Consider the following 20,716-nt stretch of genomic DNA (forward strand, 5'->3'; position numbering starts at 1 on the left):
TATATATTTTTGGTGGGGACGGGGTAATTAAGCTTGTTTATTTGTTGTCAGTGGCGGCACTGGGGATTGAACCCAGGACCTTGCGCAGGTCTCCCACGGAGCTACACCCTTGCCCCTGTGCTGGCAGTTTTTATGAGACAACACTGTAGATATGTACCTGTTGAAATACTGTCAGTTCTGCTGTAAGTCTGCGTGTTTGTTCCAAAAAATCACGGCTGTGCAAAGTCATGGCTGTGCAAAACCGCGCGGTAAACACCACGGGACTCTGACGGAGTGGAGCGCGGGGCACCTCCCTCAGAAGCCTCGCCTGTGACGTGACACTGAAAAGGCTGGGAAGGAAGTGGAGGTCGGAGGCCAGTTTTAACCCGTCCTAAACGGTTGGGAAGCCCGCAGTCGGTGTGAGGACGGCCCTGCCCTGCACGGGGCCCTGGCGCTGGCCCCAGGGCGCGCGGCGCTGGTCACCGTGAGCCTGCCCGGCCCTTCTCGGCTGTGGCTGTTTTATTTCTTCTCCGAGCTGCTGTGTCTTCTCCCTTTTCCCCGTGGGTTCGTCTGCTTTTTAGCATCGAACCGCGGGATGGTTTTACACGTCTGGGTGTCTTGTATCTGTAATTGCAGTTTCTTGCTCTAATTATTTTTCTTTAACTGCTAATTTTCATGTGGTTTCAGACTTGGAGGAGAGGTGTCAGAACAGCGGAGCCCGCCTCCACGCCGCTGCCCAGGCGGGGATTCCGCCGCACTCTGTCTCTGCGGAACCCCGCGCGCACCCCAGTCTGTGTCAGGACTTCGCCCTTTTCCGACGTGGTGTTTGCTGGCTGTTAGTAACACTCGCGTAACCGCAGCGCTGAAGTTCAGCGTCTGGTGGGAGCGGTTCTTGCGCAGTTTTCCTTGTTGTCGCGCACTCCTACTTAGGTGTGAGCTTAGAACCAGCTTGTCAGTTCTGCCAAAAGCTTTTTTAGTGTTTGTATAGATCACGCATTGAATTTATAGATTGAGAAATGTTTTTATGCATCCTGTGTTCCTTTTGCTAAGTTAGCTGTCTTTTTTAAAAAATACGAGTTGGAAGCTTTGAGAGGCATTGTGTCTCTTTTTACTAGTGGTCGCCTTAAAGCTTTTTAGAACTTTTTTAAGCCTGTATTTTTCTAAATGTTAAAGTGAAGAGAAAACTAGTTTCTTTATTGGCTCCTGCCATTAAGATGAGGAATTTTGTACCCCTCCCCCCATGTTCTGCCTTCTATACGTTTAATCCTTGTAGGTTTTGTTAAGATCTGTGTTACTTTATTATTTTTAATTTTTTACATGCAATTTGCAACGTGGAAAAGTACACACGTTTAAGTGTGACGTGTGGTGCCTCCGTCCAGGGCAGCACAGCACCGCGTCAGCTCCCACGTTGTGTCCGCCCCCCGGGAGGCACTGCCTGCTTTCTTGTCGTTCCCATGGTTGGTTTGGCTTGTTTTAGCTTTTACGTAAATGGAGGCAGGGATGTTGTACTCACTGTGGCACGTTTACGCGCCATCCGTAGGGGAGCTGCTTTGTGTTTGTGATAGTTAAGTGTGGCCATTTAGTTTCAGATACTATTTCTGGAAAGTGCCACAAAGTTCCTTTTTTAATTAGCCCTTTAAGTTGGACTCCTCCTGATTGCTGGGAGTGCCTGGTCTTAGTTGGCGGCCCTACAGAGCTCACTGTCTGTGTAAGTGACTTCATCCTGTGGTCCTGCCCGGAAGCTCTTTCCAGCGCCCATGTTGACCTGCCTCGTGCAGGGTAGGGGGGGTTCTCTCCACCTCCTACTGCCCATGTTCAGTGTCCCGCCTTGGCCGCCTCTGGGTTGGCTGGTTTGTAGCCCGAGGGTGAGTTTTCACTTCTTTTATCCGAAAGAAAAGCTTCTGGGTGGCCTCTGAGCTTGCCTGTTTCTGTGGCATCATTGGAACTCCCTCTGGGTCCACCAGCTGGGACTGTACTTGAATTGTTAGAAATGTATGATCCGTTAGCCCCGTGGTGACTGGCATCCAGCTTCTGTTTCGTTTACCTTGTATTAGGATGAAATGCAAATGCAGGCAAGAGTGGAGCCCTGTGAGAATTCATAGCTATCCTCTGATAGACATTTTTCCAGTGAAGACACACAGACGTCCAACAGACACGTGAAAGGATGCTCCACGTCACTTATCACCAGGGACATGCAGGTCACGGCCACAGTGAGACATCATCTCACGCCTGTCAGAATGGCCATCATCGGAAAGACAAGGCATAACGAATGTCGGCAAGGATGTGAGAAAAGGGAACCCTTGTACACTGTGGGTGGGAATGTAAACTGGTGCAGCCACTGACGAAAACAGTATGGTGGTTTCTTAAAAAATTAAAAATAGAACTACCATGTGACCTAGCAATTCCACTCTTGGGTAGATACCTGAAAAAAACCCAAAACGCTAATTTGAAAAGATACATGCACCTTCATAGCAGCATCATTTACAGTTGCCAAGATACGAAAGCAGCCTAAGTGTCCATCGACAGATGAGTGGATAAAGAAGATGTGGTAAATACACAATGGAATACTACTCAGCTGTAAAAAGCATGGAAACCTGCCGTTTGGAATAACATGGATGGACTTGGAGGGTGTTATGCTGAGTAAAACAAGTCAGACAGAAGGACAAGCACTGTGTGATAACACTACACGTCAAGTCTGAAAAACCCAACCAACTAGTGAATGTAACAAGAAAGCAGACTCAGAACAGATGAGCGGTTACAGGTGGAGAGAGGAAGTGGGGGCAGGATCGGTGGGGGGGGGTTAAGAGGTGCAGGCTTATGTGTAAAATAAATAAACCACAGGGGTGTGCTGTACAACACAGCGACAATAGCCAGTATTTTATAATGAGTGTACGTGGAATACAGCCTTTGAACGTCGTGAATCACTGCGTCGTGCACACGAAAGTTACGTAAAGCTGTACATCAGCTGTACGTCAGTCAGAAAGAAAAAAGAATTTATAGGTGTCCTGAATGATTAGCATAGAAAGCGGTTTCAGCGTTTGGGGAGAAGTTGCTAATTTTTGGTTCTTACAAAGTACTACTGTAAAAAATCAAACGTTTTCGTTTTGTTACTGTTATTTTGAAAAACTACCGTGAGGCATTTAGTGGTTCTCGTGGGCTCCTCCCCTGCAGACCAAGTGAGGTAAGCGGATTTTGCAGTCTGTTCAAGGCAACAACACAGTAGCTCAATGTTAATTTTTTTTTTTGCCTTTGGACTGGGGAGCAGGAGAAGGGACAAGGTAAAGGGCAGCACTCTTGCTTTCAAGATTAGGAAATTGTCACCTGTTCCAAACGCTTGCTTAAACGCTCTGTGACACCCCCGAAATCTGTGTCCGCGGCCTGGAGGGTCAGTGAGCCAGCGCGGGAGACGACGGCGCCGCCGTGTGGGCTCTCTCCGCGGGTCCGTTCGGCAGTCTTGCTGTTCTGTTCCTTTTGTACTTTTGCTGGAATTGCTGGGTGTCAGAGTTCACTGTACACGCATCTTCACTCTGGCTCCCCCGAAACCTGTCCCCTGCAGGCTGCCTGGTTGGCTCCCTCCCACCCTTGCCCAGTCCAGCGCCTCCGGCTCCGCGAGGGGTGGCCCGCCTGTTGACCGGTTGAAGCTGGGGTCCTTTGTGGCCTGAATTAGTGGATCTGGTTCTTAGAACTAAGTCGCTTGCTTCCTTTCTGTTTTGAGTGGGGCGGCCGTGGCATCTGTCCAGCACTTAATGAGAAGTCACGGTGCAATTATGCCTTATTTTCTTCCTCTCACTTCTCTCTGTGTTTGACATATGGTGAAAATCAAAGAGCCTTGAGTGGAAAATGCATCAGTAAAATAAAAGCATGTCTCACCTGTGTTCTGGCCTTGACTCTTTCCCTCTGCAACTGTGTTTTTCGCACGATTAATTGCGTCCTGGAGTGTGCCCGTGCCTCCCGGCGTTTCTGCTGGGTGTTTGCTCAGAGGGCGGTTGTATGCGCCTTGTCCTCGGATGAAGTGATGCTTTCATAACTTCTAAAGATGATTGAACACCTGAGTTTCTCATCTTTGAAATTAAATTTTCTTATTGTTCATACTGATAAAAATCTGAGTGCCCTCAGCTCTCGGGATAAATTAGTGTATTGTCTGTAGGAGCTAGCTCTTCTGTTTAAGTGCATAACACACACATGCAGTTTATATGCAGTTAATCTGCTCCGTGGACCAGCAAGCTAGAGAGCAGGTATACTGTGGCGACGGCACTCCCTTTTATCAGACCGCTCAGCGTGGGGTTGTGACGCTTTGCTTTGTGTCCAGGCTAACTTAGCTGCATGTTAGAGCGGTGCTGGCCTCGTTGTAACAGTGCTGCTTCCTCCTCAAAGCGGTCAGTAGTTACGTGTTTAAAATTGGAAGGGGAATGTAAGTCCAGTAAGTCTAAAAAAGGAAGATCAATAAATACTTCCATAATTTGAATTGGTACCTAAAGGTGAGAATTGGAGTTGAAAATAAATGTGGCAATCTCATCTTCATGGTTGTAAAATTGTTGGCGTTCATTCAAACACCTGCTTAAAGGAGACCGGCTGTGTGTAAGTGACACCCTCTGGCCCTGACTTACTAGGATCAAACGGAAGACCTTGACGTTAGGAATTTTGTTCCCTTAAATAGTTACCCTTGGGAGTAGATTTCTGCGAACAGGAAAAAAAAAACTTTTTTAGTTGATTGCTTTGGAAAAATGATGTTTCTAAAAAAATTCTTACTGGTATCATATGTGCACTTCTTGGGTTGAATTACTCAGCTCTCTTGAGCAGTATTTTTTTTTTTCTGATTTAAAGATATTTGTGCCATTAAACCATTCTGAACATAAAAACAGAGGAGAAGATTAGAAATGAAGGACTGCCGTGCTGAGCACGTGCCTCTGTCAGGACAGTCCCTTGTCCCGGTCTGCAGCGCGCGGTGTGCTTGTGTGTGTGTGTGTGTGTGTCGCACTGTGCAGTGTTTGCAGCCTCTACTTGAAGTAAATAATGAAAATAATTCCATGCCGCCACACACTGTTCTTCTATAGCGAGGCTTTTCACAGTGTGGTCTCTGAACCTCTCGATAGGAAACTCTGTGCTTCGTGGACACGGGCCCTCCCCCAGGACGGGGTCTGTGCTCTTCACAGGCTCTCAGGGTTGTTCCGCCCGTTAGCCATCTTTACTTTTACAGACGGCATGATGATAGTCTGCAATTCACTGTGAGTTTCCTTGTTTCTAGACATCCATTGTGTGTCAGAAATGAAGTGTGCCCGGACCAGGAATACTCCGCTCCAGTAACGGAGGGGTAACGTTTCCTTCACTGTCTTCATCTACACTCACAAACGGAGCTGGCCTGTGTTTTCCACTTTGGGTGTTGTTTTTGTTGGGGTTTGCTCGTGTTGTACTGGACTCATAAAATAAGCTGGTATCCTGTGCGTTTTTCTGTGGTCTAGAATATGGTAAGAATGGTGTCTTTTTTAAAGCCCAGTAGCCCTGTGTCTTGGTGGCAGCATTTTGCTTTTCTGGTTTCTTCTGCAGATTTGCCCTTTTTAGAGTCTCCTCCCTCCCACCCTCCCTCCCTGTCTCTCCCCACCCCTCATTCCTTGGATTTATTTTGGTTATTTGTTTTTTGCTAGGAAACCATTAATTTTGTGTTTCTATATAATTGCTAAAAGTGTATATTTTTTAATTCTTTAAATCCATTTTGCATCTGAGGACACAGCTTTGCAGCCAGGGCTGTGTGTTGTTCACCTGCTGGTGACTGGGATTTAAGTAAGGAGCAGCAGAAAGGCATTTAGGTGTGTTAGGACTTGAGTGACGTCACAGTCTAGCTCAGCCCCCCTGGGCCTCAGACCCAAGTGCTGCCAAGTGCTCGGGCTGTGGTCCCAGTGCCAGTTCTCCCTCAGGGGAACTGGGGCTCCTTGGGGAAGTGGACACGGTGAGCCTGGGCCTGGGTCAGACAGAGCAGGGAGGGCCGGAGCTGGGTCTGAAGGCCTTGGGAGCCCGCCTGAGGATCCTGCCGTCCAGGGTGGGAGACATGCAGTGCCAGCAGGGTGGCCTCTGCGGGGACTGTCGCCCAGATACACTGCAGTCCTTGTTCACGAGGACACAGCAGGAGTCGGCCTGGCCTGCCGTGGACGGTGTAAACATCCTGTCAGACGCTACACAGCATCTCTCCGTCGTCAGCTCTTCCCCTGACACCTGCCGAGACAGTGAGTTGTAACGATGGTTCCTGATGAGGCACCGTAGCTCTGAGTGGGGTCGGAGTCTTAAGTACAAAGTGTTGGCCTGGCCAACAGGGGAGTTGCAGCCTCCTGTGCCTGGGCAGATTGCAGAGGGACGGAGGGGTCATACCACCAGCACCACAGCAAGAGTGCAGCTGTCCCTGGGGCCCGGGTTCCAGGACCTCGCAGGGACCAGCGTTTGCCACCAGCGGGTTCACCAGCCGTGGACACGGAGGGCCCAGTGTGCTAAATGTAACCTAGTGCTGGGGAGCTCTTAGGAGAACAGGAGACTCAGAAGCCACAAGGAAGACCCCAGCGTGACACACACAGCACGACAAAACAGGGAGCACCACGGACAGCGCAGGTGGTCACCCTGCGGACGGTTGTCACACCTGCTGACTCACAAGTGGTCACTGCCCTAGGGAACAGGACACGAGAGATGCGGAAGACGGCTGAGGGTGTGAGGGGACAGCTCCCAGGAGGAGAGGCAGGCGACGTCAGCACTGGGGAGCTGCCTTCCCTGGTGTCGGGGCCTGTGCTGCCGCCTGGCACCTGTGGCCCGGGCCCGGCAAGGACGCAGAAGCAGGCAGCGGCTGCCAGAGGGGCGCCAGTCGGCATGGCTGTTGGGAGGGGAAATCAGGCCTTGTTTGCGAGAATTAAAGTTGCCTTTGACCCAGTGGTCCCGCTGTTAGAACTCACGTTTATAGAAATAGAAGCCCAAGTCTGTTTGGACACAAGACTGAAAATGGCCGCATCGCAGCAGCAAGCGAGCTGGAAACAACGGCAGTGCAGTTTCTCTTCCTGGTGTCCTCACCAGCTGGCAGGCGGGGCCGGTGATGGGAGACATGGACGGGGGCCTCTGAGCACGGGAGGTTCTTGGGAGACCACCTAGAGCAGGTCACTGCCCGCAGAGCCACCTGGAGCCGGCCGCTTGTCTGTCCGTCTGTCTGCCCGGGAGCTGCGTGCGACAGCGGGGGCTGCTGCCCTGGCCTGGGGCTGTGCGGGTGGCACGCTGGCTGAGGGGCGCAGCTGCTGGTGCCGGGAGGCCGGGAGTGGGAGCGGCTGGAGCTAAGCGGGCAACCCAGCCTGGGTGCTGGGTCAGAACAGCCCCGCGCACTGGGCCGCCCTCCTGCCCAGGCCCGAGCGTGCGGCTCAGGCTCTGGTCTGTCGTCTCAGGATGACCACACGCCTTCACGAAAAAGCTCATCTTGTTTTCATTATACGTCGGTTTGAAAAACTGGGAAATAAGTGATCCTGTGTAGGGAGTGATCGTTCCAAATATCTTTTAAAACAAGTCTGTGGCGCGGATGGCAGCCTCCCCACATCTGGAGGGTTTGGCTCCAGGGTTGCTTACTCTGTCTTCCTTACTCACGTCTGTGACGTCGCTGACGCACAGCACGTGTTTTGCCTCGTGTCGCTTTCCAGTGCTTGAGTGCCTCTTTGCTTTCAGTTCTTCGTAGCGTCGGATCCGACAGTCAAGACGGATCGGCTGTGGCACGAGAAGTACTCGCTGAGGAAGTCAATGGTGCCCTCCTTCATGACGATGGACCAGGCGCGGAAGGTAGGCTGAGGGCCCCGCGCCACACGGCACCACCAGCCTTCAGCGCGCGCAGCTGTGTTGCTCTTTGCTGGGCTCGCGTGCTTGTGCCAGCAGCAGCTCCCGGCCCCTGGGGCCCAGCTGGCCCTGTCGCAGGCGGTCCTGCTCCTGCTCCAGCTTCAGCGGGACAGCCTTGCTGCTTGCGAGTGTCTGTGTGGCCGTTTAATCTGTGTCGAGGTAACTCTAGGGCGTTTGCCTCTTTCAGGTCCTTTTGATAGGAAAATCAATAAATTTCCTGCACCAGGTGTGTCACGACCAGACTCCCACTGCCAAGATGATAGCTGTGACCAAGTCCGCAGAGTCGCCCCAGGATGGTATGACGGCGGTGCCGGGGGTGTGGCCGTGTGGCCGGTTGGCGATGCCGCGTGCAGGCGTCGGGGTGGTTCCTGTGTGTGTGAGCCTTCAGCCTCCCCTGCGTTAAATACAAATCATGTACATGTGGGTACTTTTCCCTTCTGGTCTTTACAGCTGCAGATTTACTCACCGATTTGGAAAATGCATTTCAGGGGAAAATTGATGCAGCTTATTTTGAGACCAGCAAGTATCTGCTGGACGTTCTCAATAAAAAGTACAGCCTGCTGGACCACATGCAGGCCATGAGGCGGTACCTGCTTCTCGGTCAAGGAGACTTCATCAGGCACCTAATGGATTTGCTCAAGTAAGAAGGCTCTTTAGATGATTTATTAAGTATACAGTGGATTTCGTCATGATAAAGAGTCTTACAGGTTTTGTCTAAAAGAGTAAATGGCGTTAGAGGAAGATTTGTTGAAGTCACGTGGGACATCTGAAAAGGTGAAGTTGTCACATTGTCACAGTGAAGCCCCTTTATTCTGCTAGTTCCATGCTTTGTTCACGAAGGCCCATGTGCCTCGCGGGCGCCGGCGCCGACATTGCTGGTGTCTGAGGGGCACGTGGCGTGGTCACGGTCAGCCTAGTCTCAGTTTGAGTGGTGTCTGGAAAACAAATTGTATGTTTTAAAACTGAGCTGCTTCTTCCATAGTTTTGGTTTACATTGTTTCTTGTGAAAAAGCAAAAAACTTCATCAAGCAGGTCCTCCTCCTCTTTCTGTCTTGTTCTATGAGGTTTCCCGGGCGCCTTCCCTTCTAGGAGCCCATGGGGTCCCTCCCCACCCCGCCCCCTGCACCCCGCACCCAGGGAGACGCAGACAGCCGTGGACAGAGCCCGCCACGCCCGGCTCTGGGCCGAGCAGCCAGGCCCAGCGCGGGGCTTGGGCTCGTAGGGATGGAGTGGTCATTTCTGGTTCCCTTTTGGACCCTCAGTCACAACCGAGTCCGGTTCGGTAGATCTGGGCTGGAGCCGGGAGTGGGGTGAGCAGGGTGCAGGGCGCAGGGCGGTGCGGGCGGAGGTCGGCAGGCGTTTCTCGTGGAGCGTGGAGGGCCCTGGCACCCACGGGTCGGATCGCGTAGCTGACCGGCCGCGTCTGCCTTGTGCGGGCTTTTAACAGTGGGGGCGCCTCAGTCTTGCTGTGAAAGGAAAGTTGACGTCTTCTCAAAGGCACGTTTAAGTTTCCAGTTTTAAAAGGGGGAGTGCCCACCGTCGCTAACGCGCCTTCGATGGATTTGAGTGGCGCAGACGTGGGTCCTTTTTCACGCGTTCCTGCGCGACGCTGTGCTGCCCTGAAGCAGAGTTTATGTGCGCGCAGGGCGGGGGGTGATGGGCCGTGCTCCCGACTGGGCGTTCGGAAGCCCGGGTGTCGGCAGCCCCGAGGGACTGTTTGCAGGCGGAGCAGTGGGCGCGGCCTTTACCATCTTGACGTCCGCACGGCCAGCTTGTGACCCAGCAAAGCCCTGCCCCGCCGGGGCGACTGGGTCGGGGGAGCTCTGTCCGGGGGCAGTGCTTCGTGCCACTTACGCTAGTCTTACATTTGAAACCGTATCAACACGGAGGGCACGTTGAAGTATCTTCAATTTTAAGCCGAATCAAAATTAGAAATCTTGAAGAATTTTTTAAAATCTGTTTTATTTTTAAAAAATATTTTGAGGTGGGGTAATTAGGTTTATTTATTTAGTTACTTTAATGGAGGTGCTGGGGCTTGAACCCAGGACCTCCCCCACTGAGCTGGCCCCTCCCCTCAAGAATTGTTTTACTTCCCAGAGCACGTGACGAAACTTGCAGTTAATTCTGTGAAACTTATTTACCATGTTGTATTGGCTCCATTTGTCTTTTTAGTTTTTATAATTTGAACTCTTTAAGTTTTTACAAAGCTCATTGAGAATTCAAGTAACATTCTCTTTTATTTTCTAAAATATCTGTAAAGACCAGAACTCGTCCGCCCAGCTACGACTTTGTATCAGCACAACCTGACTGGGATTCTTGAAACAGCTGTCAGAGCCACCAACGCCCAGTTTGACAGCCCTGAGATCCTCAAAAGACTGGATGTGCGGCTGCTGGAGGTACCACACCCCTGGGCTCCACGCGGGGACCGAGCCCCTCATGGCGCCAGCGCCTTCCCACGAATGTCTTGGTGTGCTTCGAGGCACCGCCGGTCCCACCCAGTCTAGTGGGAGGTCCTGGCTACCCAGAGTTTGCACCCCTGCCCTGGCGCCTGGCGCGCTCTCAGATGGGTCCTGCCCCTCGGCTGAGTGCTCACCTGGGGCGGGGCCCACGGGGCTGGGGCGGGGACGCACGCTCTGGTCCCAGCGCCAGGTGCTCAGCAGCCACAGCTGTCGCTGCTGGGATGTCACGGGCATGGAGGGAGGTCGCAGGGGCACTTACAGGATACAGACGTGTGTGGGTCCAGTTTGACTGGAGGTGACCGTGGGGGACATGAGTGTCATAAACACAGCACACTGTCTGCTGAGCTGTGACGAAGGGCCGTTAGCAGAGCCTGTGGGTTTTAAGAAACGGTGACTTGCAAGGATTTGGGACATACAACGCAGTGGGCTTTTGACATGTTAAAAAATGGTGATGAATTTTAAAGAGTCTACAATAGTCATTCAAAAATATGCCCTTCATTCTGGAATATTTGCTGAGCACCGGCTGTGTGCCAGCCACTGTCGAGATGCTGAGGGCGCAGGAGTGGCCAAAGGGTGCCGCTCCTGCTCTTGCGCGGCCACTCGGAACTGTGGAGTGGTGGCTACACGTTGGGCTTCATGTCGACTCCTTTCCTCTGATGAGTCGCAAGTGTGCGGCAGTGAGCTAGCTCGGGTGGGAGGTCCTCCAGCTCTGTCTGTTCTTGCTCTCAGGTCTCTCCAGGTGACACCGGGTGGGACGTCTTCAGCCTGGATTACCACGTGGACGGGCCAATCGCAACCGTAAGGTCCCGCTGGGTGTCTGCAGAGTAGCCCAGCTCTGCAGCTTGCTGAGCACCCCTGAGAACCTTCCTTAGAGTGATCGCTTGACCTGTGGGCTGCACCCCCTGCAGGAGTGCTTAGGCAGAACTGTGTGTGTGTGTGTGTTTTAAACAGTCCCTAGTGAGCGCTGGAATGCTCTCTTGTTTTAAGAATTCTCAGAAAGACCATTTGTTCCATCATGGGTTTCAGCAAGCTCTTAGTAAACGGATCATTTGTTTTGCTCCGTTGTTCTTAGGCTGCAGTGACTGATCAAGGGTGACTTGAAAGGACTATAGATTGTATTTTAGGGAAGTTGTGTTTGTGCCACGTGGGTAAAGTTTGGTGTCTGGCATTCATTTGAACTGATGGGAAAACAGCTGTACTGTTGCTCCTCGTGCTTTCACTGGGCAGAAGGAAAAGTGCGACTTCCTGAACAGTTACCAGACCGCAAGTGACCCGCGGAGTTGTCTTGTGTGTCTGCAACTAAAATGCCCTCTTGAGATGCCCATTCTTTCTTTATTCAGACTTGAGTAAACTCCTGCCAAAGAGACAGCTCTTTGCACTTACTTCATTTTCACATCTGAAATACTGAGGAAGAACATGCATTTCTTCTAATTATTGGAAAATATTCTGTTAAGAAGTAGGATAAGTTAGCTGTAAAATTTCTCCTGTGCGGCTCTGGTGGATTGGAGTCCCCGGCTGTCCCCGCATCTCGGGGTGTCACCCAATCATCCCCCGGCCGGAGCACTGTCTCAAAGCCGTGCTCCAAAGTGCACGTGGCTGTGGTCTGCAGAAAACCCCGTGGCCAGCGTGTGGGGGCCCTGCTCGCACTGGAATAGCACTGCGGCTCACCTGACGTTCAGACTTAACTGTGCGGCCTGTGTGTTTATTTGCTAAACCTGGCTGCTGTAGGCGGGACAGGGGCTTGGAAGGCAGGTCTCGCCCTGCTGCCCACACCGGGCTCATCTGGCTGAAGTCGAGACTTGAGAAGCAACAGGTGCGTGTGTTCAGTAACCTGGGGGCCTCTTCTCAGCCTGGAGATTCTGGGCCCACCTTCCCTGGGGGCCCCCACCCGCCTGTCCCTCAGGTGGGCTGGGGGAGAACATGGCACAGTTGGGAGCTGGAGCTGGGAGTCCACGCCGTTGACTAGGCCTCGGCTGGGCTGAAAACCCCTGTTCCCCACTTGTGAGCTGTGTCATGTCAGGCCTGCTGCCCGTCTGTGATTTGACAAGAGCATCTACCTTCTGTTACTGTGAGTTTGCCTGAGGTGTGCTTGGCACATGGATGACCAGTGTAGCTGTTACATAGAGACCTTTCCCAAGATGGACCACGTCAGTTGCCTGCGTAGCACTTAGAATTTGTTCGAGTTGACTGTGTGTTCTCTTCTGACGCCGCAGGTGACGGCAGCCCGCGTTCTGTTCTCTGCAGGTGTTTACCCGGGAGTGCATGAGCCACTACCTGAGGGTGTTCAACTTCCTGTGGCGGGCCAAGCGGATGGAGTACATCCTCACCGACATCCGCAAGGGGCACATGTGCAACGCGAGGCTGCTGAGGGGCATGCCAGGTGACCCGCGGGCGGGGGGGCGGGGGTGGGCGTGCCAGGTGACCTGCGGGCGGGGGGGTGGGCGGGGGTGGGCGTGCCTGGCCTGCTGTCCTCCACTCAGCAGAAATCAGTGTTCTTTCGAGGAATTGAACTGGAAAGAGTCCTTTTTGTGCTTTTGGATTTGGCTTTTTTGAGGAGGCTCGTTTTTAATATTCCGTATCTTGACTTCAGTGCAAATCGGGGAAAAATAATTGCGTCATTTGATTTTTTTTTTTAGACCGTGAAGTTTTTTTTAAGAATCACATTTGTTTTTCACTCTAGTATCCGTATATGTACTTTAATTTCAAAAAATTTTTTAAGGAAAGCCATTTAATAGATCACTGGCTCATTTAAAACTCACTTCGTGTTTTAATTAGAGTCTGCTGGGCATTGCTTGAATGTTTTGGTTCATCAACCAGGACGTGGAAAGATTTTATAATATTATTTCATAATTAAAAGCTGTAATAAAACTCTCACATCAGTCAGGTTTATTTTAGTGTTATAAATATTGAATGACTTCAATTATGAATAGTTTTGAAATCTTTATACTGAAACTCATTTGGTCAAAACCTTTGAGAAAGTATTTCAGCACATACAACTCCGAGGAGGAACCAAGCGCTCTCACTCGCGGTCCTTTGGTTGGTGACAGCAGTTACTAAAGCAGAAGCGGCTCTTGGCAGGGAGGCCTCCGCGTCTCTGCCTGTTTCCTGGCCGAGCCCACCCTTGAGCAGCTTCCGCCTCCAGGATGGTGACTCCAGCCAGCGGGACTTTGTGTCCCTGCGCGGCCAGCCCGCTGGATTGTGAGGGGTCCCCGGCCGTCGCCTAGGCGGTTCTCGGCCGCCCCTTCTCCGGGCGGCGCCTCCCGCGCTGCGTGGCTTAGCGGCGGGCGACCGCTGTGCCCGCCTCCCTCCGGCCGCACGCGCCGTGTGCAGCTGGTTAGTGGAGCTGTGGGAGCTCGCGCTCTGGAAGGGTTTTAAGGAGTAGCTGCTTGTGATGTGTTTTTCTGGTTTGAACCAGCTTTGCAGCGTCTACATGAATTTGCTCTTCTCTTGTTTTGAATAATCAGCGGTGAGTTTTGCTTCCTCCCTGAAGATGACTAAGGCGTGTATTTGATGAGTTTCTGTGTGACTTTTAACATAACTTGACCCCGTTATGTCTGCTCCGTTCCGCTTCTTGCACTGAGCCTTTGTTGTTAAATCTTCTTCTAAGATCTTTTTAGTGGCATCGTATTCCTCCTGTGGACATACCGTTCTATCTTTTCTCTTTGGCTGGGCATGTAGGTTTAGAAAATTTTTTTTTAATTCTTCACTGTTTTTCCACTAGTGTAAATAATGCCATAAGCTTTTTGTAAATATGTATTTATATGCCTCTGAATATTTCTTTAGAATAGGTGATTTGGAAGTGGATTGCTGGGTTAACAGGTATGAATGTTAGTTTTGTTTTATGTTTACTCCTACTTACATCTGGTAGTATTTACATTTTAACTCTGGTGCATGTTGTCAGATTGCTTCTCAGGACAGTTGTGCCAGTCCGACATAACATTCCCCTAAGCAGCTGTCACTGGTTGAAAGTCGTTTGTGTTGCTGGCGGTTTTGGCTAACACTGGCCATTATGTTCAAACCGATTGTCAATTTGATAGGTGAAAATGGAAGTTCATTTTAATTTTTTTAATGCTTTAAAAATTATCTTTGAATGTAAATACTTTTTTTTAACCATTTGTGTTTCTTTTTTCACAACATTGGTTTTTTTGCCCATATTTCTGTAGGGGTGCAATGTTCTTGCCTTTAGTCTATAAGGAAATGTTTTAAAGATGTTAATGGCCAGGTAACTTAGTGAACAGAGATCAGCCAGGTAGTTAGTCGTGTTAACACAGCAGATTCAGAAGTGCCCGCAAGCCCTAAGTCTGAGGCAGAAGTACAGGAAGTTTCCACAGAGTGCGCCTGTGAGCCCCGTGGAGCTCCCGACACAGCACGCCTGTGTGGGTGTTTGGTCACGTGCACAGCATCGCTGATTACCATCCCAGGTGCCATTTTTAAAACAATATTCATCAAAATAAATTTCGTGACGTAGTTACACTTGAAAATGATTTGCTTAGAGCAAGAGTTTTTGATAATAGTCTACCAAGGAGATTAAACCCATGGTTATACATGTTTGCCACTTAACTGTACAAAAAAGATTATTGATCTGAAATGGCTTAAAGATCTTTTTTCTTGTGGTATGGAATTCATTAGATTGAATTAATCTAAAAAGTATTGCTGTTAGTGGCAACTAAATTTGTATTTCAAATAACATTGAGTGAAATGAGAGACAAATACAGATTCCAGGCAGTGGGCTTGCCGCGCTCTTCCTCAGCCCCTGGGGGGGGTGCTAGTGGCAGGCCCCCCCCCCCCCCCCCCCGCAGAGGAGTGGTGCGAAAGTAATCCTCTTCTGGTCCTTGTCGGAAATAAGATGGAACATGGAGGAGGTGAGGGGGGTGGTCAGGACCAGGCTGTGTGCGGGCGGGCACCACTGTGCGGTCCTCACCGCTGCTGGTGGACGCGACACCGGGCGCTGGGTAGACATCCTGAACCCGGGAGGTGCGAGGAGACCGGGGTCTCCCAGCGCCCTCGACTCTGGAGCCTGGAGAAAGGGGTCAGGCCCGTAATTTGGTGAAGTCACTTCAGAACAGCAGCAGCAGCAGTAGATACAAGCTGAAGAAGGTGATTTTGGAATTGGGGATGAACTTTTAGGGTATTTTTAAAAAAAGACACTTTGGTCATTTTAAACAATACTCAAGGCTATTTGCGATGCGCTTCCAGGTGGGCAGAAGCTTCTGGCTAAAGGTGCCTGCACCCCGGGGCCAGGCCTGTACGAGCTGCGGGCCATGGTGGCCTTGAGCCCCGAGCCGGAAGTCCTCGCTGCTGCCTTGAGAGGGCGGTAGAGAACCAGAGGTGGCGCCAGCGCTCAGCCCCCGGGCCCCGGGAGAGGTGGTCGACCCGGTCCTGTGTGTGAAGCCGTCTGCTGCTGAGTTAGCCTGGCGGGAGGCGCGCTGTGTGCATGCACTGTCGACCCGCAAAGCGAAGGTTGCTTCACCTCTGGGGAGTTTTAGAATTGCCTAGTTACTTGGGGGTCAGCCATAAAACACGAGGACTTGTGTGCTGAATACGTCTCAGGTGCGTTTTCAAGGTCCTGGGTAGAGAGACTGGAAGGGTGTTTCAGGGTCAGTTGTGTTTGCTAGGAATTAAAGGACCAGATGAGACCTGTGCACTCAGCCTCCGTGTGACGGGGTGCACGTGGTTAGAGCCTCTGCCAGGCGGGGGAGCTCGGAAGCCCTGAGTGTGTGGGGTTTGATCTCGGGGTGGGGGGAGGGGAGCCGCGGTGCCGTGGGGGTCTCGGGCTGTGCCTGGGGATCAGTTCACCAGGTCCCCTGTCGGCCGGCGGGCTCCCCACTCCCAGAGGCTCCACTGTGGCGGGTGCTGTTAAAGATCCTCCTGCTAGGCCCAGAAAAGATGAGATTTCTAGAATGAAAATGTATTTGGTGCTACTTGCAGACTATAAAGGAAAGAATACATATTTTAGCCTTGTTGCCAAATGTGCCTTGGTCTTGGAAACCGTTCGGAAGGGATGTGACTTTAAATGGTCTAGACCTAGGTGAATGCAGACCGCCCGCTGTAATGTGAGGGTGGACATCAGCACTCATGAGTAGGGGTGCGGGCTGCTCTGCTGCCTGGCGTCGGTCTCCGTGGAGGCTGCAACAGGAAGGTCCCTGTGGTCAAGAGGGGCATCGTCTGGCAGGCCAGACGGACACGTGGACATGCGCTGAGGATGTGCGAGTGTGTTCGTGTGGGGGAGGGCCGGTGCTGTGGGGACACGCAGGGAGACCCCCCCAGCCTCTCTGGAAGGCAGACTCAGGTGACTAGCGGGGCACCGTGCTGGCTGCCTCCGCGGAGGTGCCTGACGAGGCTTCTCGTGTCTTGCAGAGTTCTCCGGGGTGCTCCACCACTGCCACATCCTGGCGTCCGAGATGGTCCACTTCATCCATCAGATGCAGTACTACATCACGTTCGAGGTACTGCAAGCCGCCTCTGGTCTTGGCTGAGAGGCGTCCTGTCCTGGCTCTCCTGGGGTGTCTGTCAGATGTGGGGCTTGGTAATGCGAGCTTCTTCCGGTCCCGTGCTGTCCCCAGGTGCTGGAGTGCTCCTGGGACGAGCTCTGGAACAAAGTACAGCGGGCGCAGGACTTGGACCACATCATCGCCGCACACGAGGTGTTCCTGGACACCATCATCTCCCGCTGCCTGCTGGATGCTGACTCCAGGGTGAGCCGCGCTGCCTCCCGCCCAACACAGGCCGTCAGAACCTCTCTCCCTGGGTTCCCGGCAGTGGAGGCCCCAGCAGGCCCCGATGCAGCCCCGTTGGTGGCCATCAGGACAGCCTTGTTGGTCTTAGGTTTCTGGACGAGGTGGGGAGAGTTGTGCTGGGACCGGATCGTGCTGTGATGTGGGTGCGAGACGGCCCAGCTGTGGAGATGCCCACCCCCTCCCAGGGGCCGCTGACGGGCTCGGTGTGGCCGCGGGCGTGTGAGGAGGGGCCTACTGGTCCTCCCACCCGGCTTGTCCGCCTGTGTGGTGGTCCTGGCTGCACAGTCAGCACGCCCACCGTGTGTCCAGGCAGACCCTGCTTTCTCACTGCCCTCCTTCCCGCAGGCTGTTCTGAGGGGCCGACACCCCCTGGGCGGGGCTTCCTGGAGTGTGGAGTTCATTCAGAGATCTGGGGGACCCGGGACGCTTCCTGTCACCTGAGACCATGTGTTGTGAAGCAGGAGGCAAAATTTCAAGTGCATTTTTGACGTTAAATGTGTGACTTCAGGGAAGTTTCCGGCTTGCAGAGGGCTGCCCTGAGTGACCCTCACCCCTCCAGGGCCCTTGGTGGAGATGCTCTGCTTGGATGTTTGCCTAATGAGTTAGTGTCTGGTTGGCAGTTGTGGCTGGGAAGGCGGGTACCTAGGTGTGCCAGGTTTCACTATTGGAGGATTATTGGTCGTCTGTGCGTCTGGAGAGACGCTTCGGGTCAGCGGCTATGTCTAGACGATGTTTTCATAGAGACACTGGAACGGACACAGGAGTGATTCCAAGCACTTGGAAAGTAATGGGGAGTTCTAGCAGCGTGCGTGTTGAGGCTTTCCGCCATGTCACTCAAGCTCGTCCATGTGGGGCTGAGACCACGGACAGTTATGGATCCTGTGAGCCGCCTGCCTGTCGACACGTGTGTGTCCAGGATGTGTAGGTGGGTGTTGGGGACCCACAGACGGGCCCCAGGCCTTCCCGCCCCGTGCGTCCTTGTCCCGCCAGACCGCGTGGGCCCTGCAGGCAGGTGGACGTTGGGCTCAGTCCCGCTGCCCAGCCTCTGCCCCCAGTGCTCTCGTGTGGTGGAAGAGCACGCTGCCCCTCTCTCCCTAGACTTGTGAGAGTTTCGTTTCCCGTGAACCATTCTCCTTAGCGCCCGGCACGAGTCAGTTGCTATTGTTTTTAAACAATTAAAAGTCACCTTTGTGTGTGTGTGTTTTGGAGGGAGATTTGCGATGGCAGGTGGTACCCACTCTCTGTCTGCTTGTGGCCAGTGGGGAGCTCATGCATCACTGAGGGAAACCCTGAGTCACACAGTCAGTTGCTGCAAGTTGACGTCCCCACGGCAGGCGTGTCCGCAGTTCCGGGTCTGAGCAGAGCGCCGCCTCAGCATGAAGGAGACTGCGGGTCCCTCCGTGGAGAGAGTCACTGCCCCAAAGGAGTGCGTGGTTGTTTGACTACAATAAAGAAACAAGTTAGAGGAGATAAATGCTTATTGAAAAATAGACTCCCCCCCCTTTCTTTTAATTGAAGTAGTCAGTTCACCGTGTGTGGTTGATTTCCGGTGTGACGTGTACATATTTTGTTGAGGTTTTTTGTTGTGACCGAGACCCTGCGGCCGAACGGGCAGCCGCCCCCAGCGGAGTACGGCGGTGACCAGTGAGGAGCTGCGGTGCGCGGGGTGCCCCGGGGTGGGTGGAGTGTGCGCGGTGCGCGGCAGGTCCCCGGTGGTGGAATCGCAAGTGCACCGTCATGGATGAAAGAACGTGAATGCTTCGTCTTGCGGTGTCCGCGTTCTCTTGCATTCTGGAAGTCGTTAGGAAATACTGATTTCAGTTTTGTTTCACTTGAGAGTCAGATGTTAGCTCAACCTTCGAGGTGCTGCTCCGACCTAGTAAATGGGGTTTGAACCCAGTGCTAGGGTCCCTTCGAGGGGACACAAGGCGGCAGGCAGAGCGCGCCCCTCGGGTGAGGGGGACGGCAGCCCTGCAGACGTCCTCACTGACCGGCGCTGCTCCCTGCGGGGAGAGCCCAGGGCTCAGCTCCTCCCCGAGCAGCCCCGTGTGCTCCCTGAGCGCGGGGTCCCTGCCGTCTGTGTCTACGCTCCGCTTCTCAGCAAAATTATGTCGTTTGTAAACATCATGCAGATCTTTTGTGAGATTATCACTTCATGGGTGGATTTTGGCTGGTCTGTGGGAATGTTGTTAATCACTTTGATTTGTTTGTCTATTTTAAATTTCCGACTCTTTTAGCTCTGCTTACTGTTTTTGTTTCTTTCCACGAAGCCTGCCTTCTGCGGCTTCTTGCCCTGGCGTGTCGCTGGGTTGCCTGGGAGCACAGGTGGGACTCTAGTCTTACTCCAGACACTGGAGAGGTTTTACTGTTTCCCACTGACTGACGTTTGCTGGGGCATCTGATGGAACTTCCGTTAAATTAAGGTGGTCCCCTCTCATCCTCGTTTGTTTGAATGTTTTAAGTTAACCATGAGTGGGTGTTAAATTTTAACACATGATTTTTTCCTGCTCTATTTAAACTCCCCTCCCCACCGAAAACTAATAGATTAAAAAAAAATCTGAGCTGGCAGAGGACAGCGTTACTCCTGCGCTTCAGTCTGACACGTTGGGTCCAGTGTGGCCTCCCAGCCCCCGCCCTTCCCCACCACTGCCTGACGCTCGCTGGACGGCCTGGGGTGCACGTGTGGCGCTGCGCGTGGCTGTCGTCTGACCTCTGTTGTGTCTGTGCCCGGGCGGCCTCATCTGCTCCTTTCTCGGGGAGGGAGCGAGGGGAACGGGGCAGACAGGCCCTGAGCTCATCGTCCTTGCGGAGAGTTGGACGTCCTGCCACACTTTGGGTTTCTAGGCTTTCCCCCAGGAAGTGATGACTTAAACCGTCCTTTCATCCCTGGTAGGAAACATGACGCCTGTTTCTAAAATCCTTGCTGAATTTGTTTCTTATGTTTTTAAAGAATTTCCTCTCTCACGATGCCTGGGTCTGGTGCTGGTGTGCGGCACCGGCAGTGAAAGGGTTGTCCTGCTCCCCGTCCCCTGGCCCTGGGGGGGACCCCCGTCCCCGGGGGGGCTGACCCGTGGACGCAGCTGCCTGTGCTCCTTCCGAGCCGGGGCAGCACCGAGTTGTGGGGCTGCGGAAGCTTGGGGACAATCGCCCGCTGCTGCTGTGGGGACAGGCTTAGCGTCCAGGGTCCTGGAAGTGTCTGATGGCGAATGAACGGACAAAGAGCACCTTGCGGAGTTGCGCTGGTACCTTGTGTAATGGTTTCCTTTTACTAAATGTCCGTATTTTATTGGAAAAACTTAGTGCTGAGCAGGATGGGACTGTATTCTATAAGGAGAAAAAACTTGTCTTCTCTCCTCAGGCACTTTTAAACCAGCTCAGAGCCGTGTTTGATCAGATCATTGAGCTGCAGAGCACGCAGGATGCCATATACAGGGCTGCCCTGGAGGAGCTGCAGAGACGCCTGCAGTTTGAGGAGAGGAAGAAACAGCGGGAGGTCGAGGTACGGCTCGGGGTCTGTGGCTTTGTCCATTTAGGGTGTGGCCTGCGCCACAGCGATGCCTACAGCTGGGGCTGTGGTCACGTCCACGTGCGGTCAGGGTCCTGAGCAAGGTGGCCTGCGCTCGGGGGTCAGCAGCCCCGTCATCATCACGCTGTAAAAATAGAAGACGACGGGTTCACGAGAGACACGGGTTCTCC

General features: G+C 52.8%; 1 protein-coding gene across 2 annotated transcripts in view; it reads left to right on the forward strand.

The window, feature by feature from the left end:
* TUBGCP3 (tubulin gamma complex associated protein 3) overlaps positions 1-20,716 on the forward strand; it is a 45,390-nt gene that overhangs the window by 21,239 nt on the left and 3,435 nt on the right. Inside the window, exons 12-20 of one of the 2 annotated variants that reach the window (XM_032496610.1) lie at positions 7,660-7,770; positions 8,012-8,120; positions 8,275-8,464; positions 10,085-10,220; positions 11,013-11,081; positions 12,528-12,663; positions 16,641-16,729; positions 16,847-16,978; positions 20,379-20,519. In XM_032496610.1, coding sequence (XP_032352501.1) covers positions 7,660-7,770; positions 8,012-8,120; positions 8,275-8,464; positions 10,085-10,220; positions 11,013-11,081; positions 12,528-12,663; positions 16,641-16,729; positions 16,847-16,978; positions 20,379-20,519 — 1,113 coding nt within the window. The remainder of the gene's footprint in view (positions 1-7,659; positions 7,771-8,011; positions 8,121-8,274; positions 8,465-10,084; positions 10,221-11,012; positions 11,082-12,527; positions 12,664-16,640; positions 16,730-16,846; positions 16,979-20,378; positions 20,520-20,716) is intronic. The other variant, XM_032496611.1, reaches the window with a different exon arrangement.

This window comes from Camelus ferus, chromosome 14, assembly GCF_009834535.1.
Source record: "Camelus ferus isolate YT-003-E chromosome 14, BCGSAC_Cfer_1.0, whole genome shotgun sequence".
NCBI lineage: Eukaryota > Metazoa > Chordata > Mammalia > Artiodactyla > Camelidae > Camelus > Camelus ferus.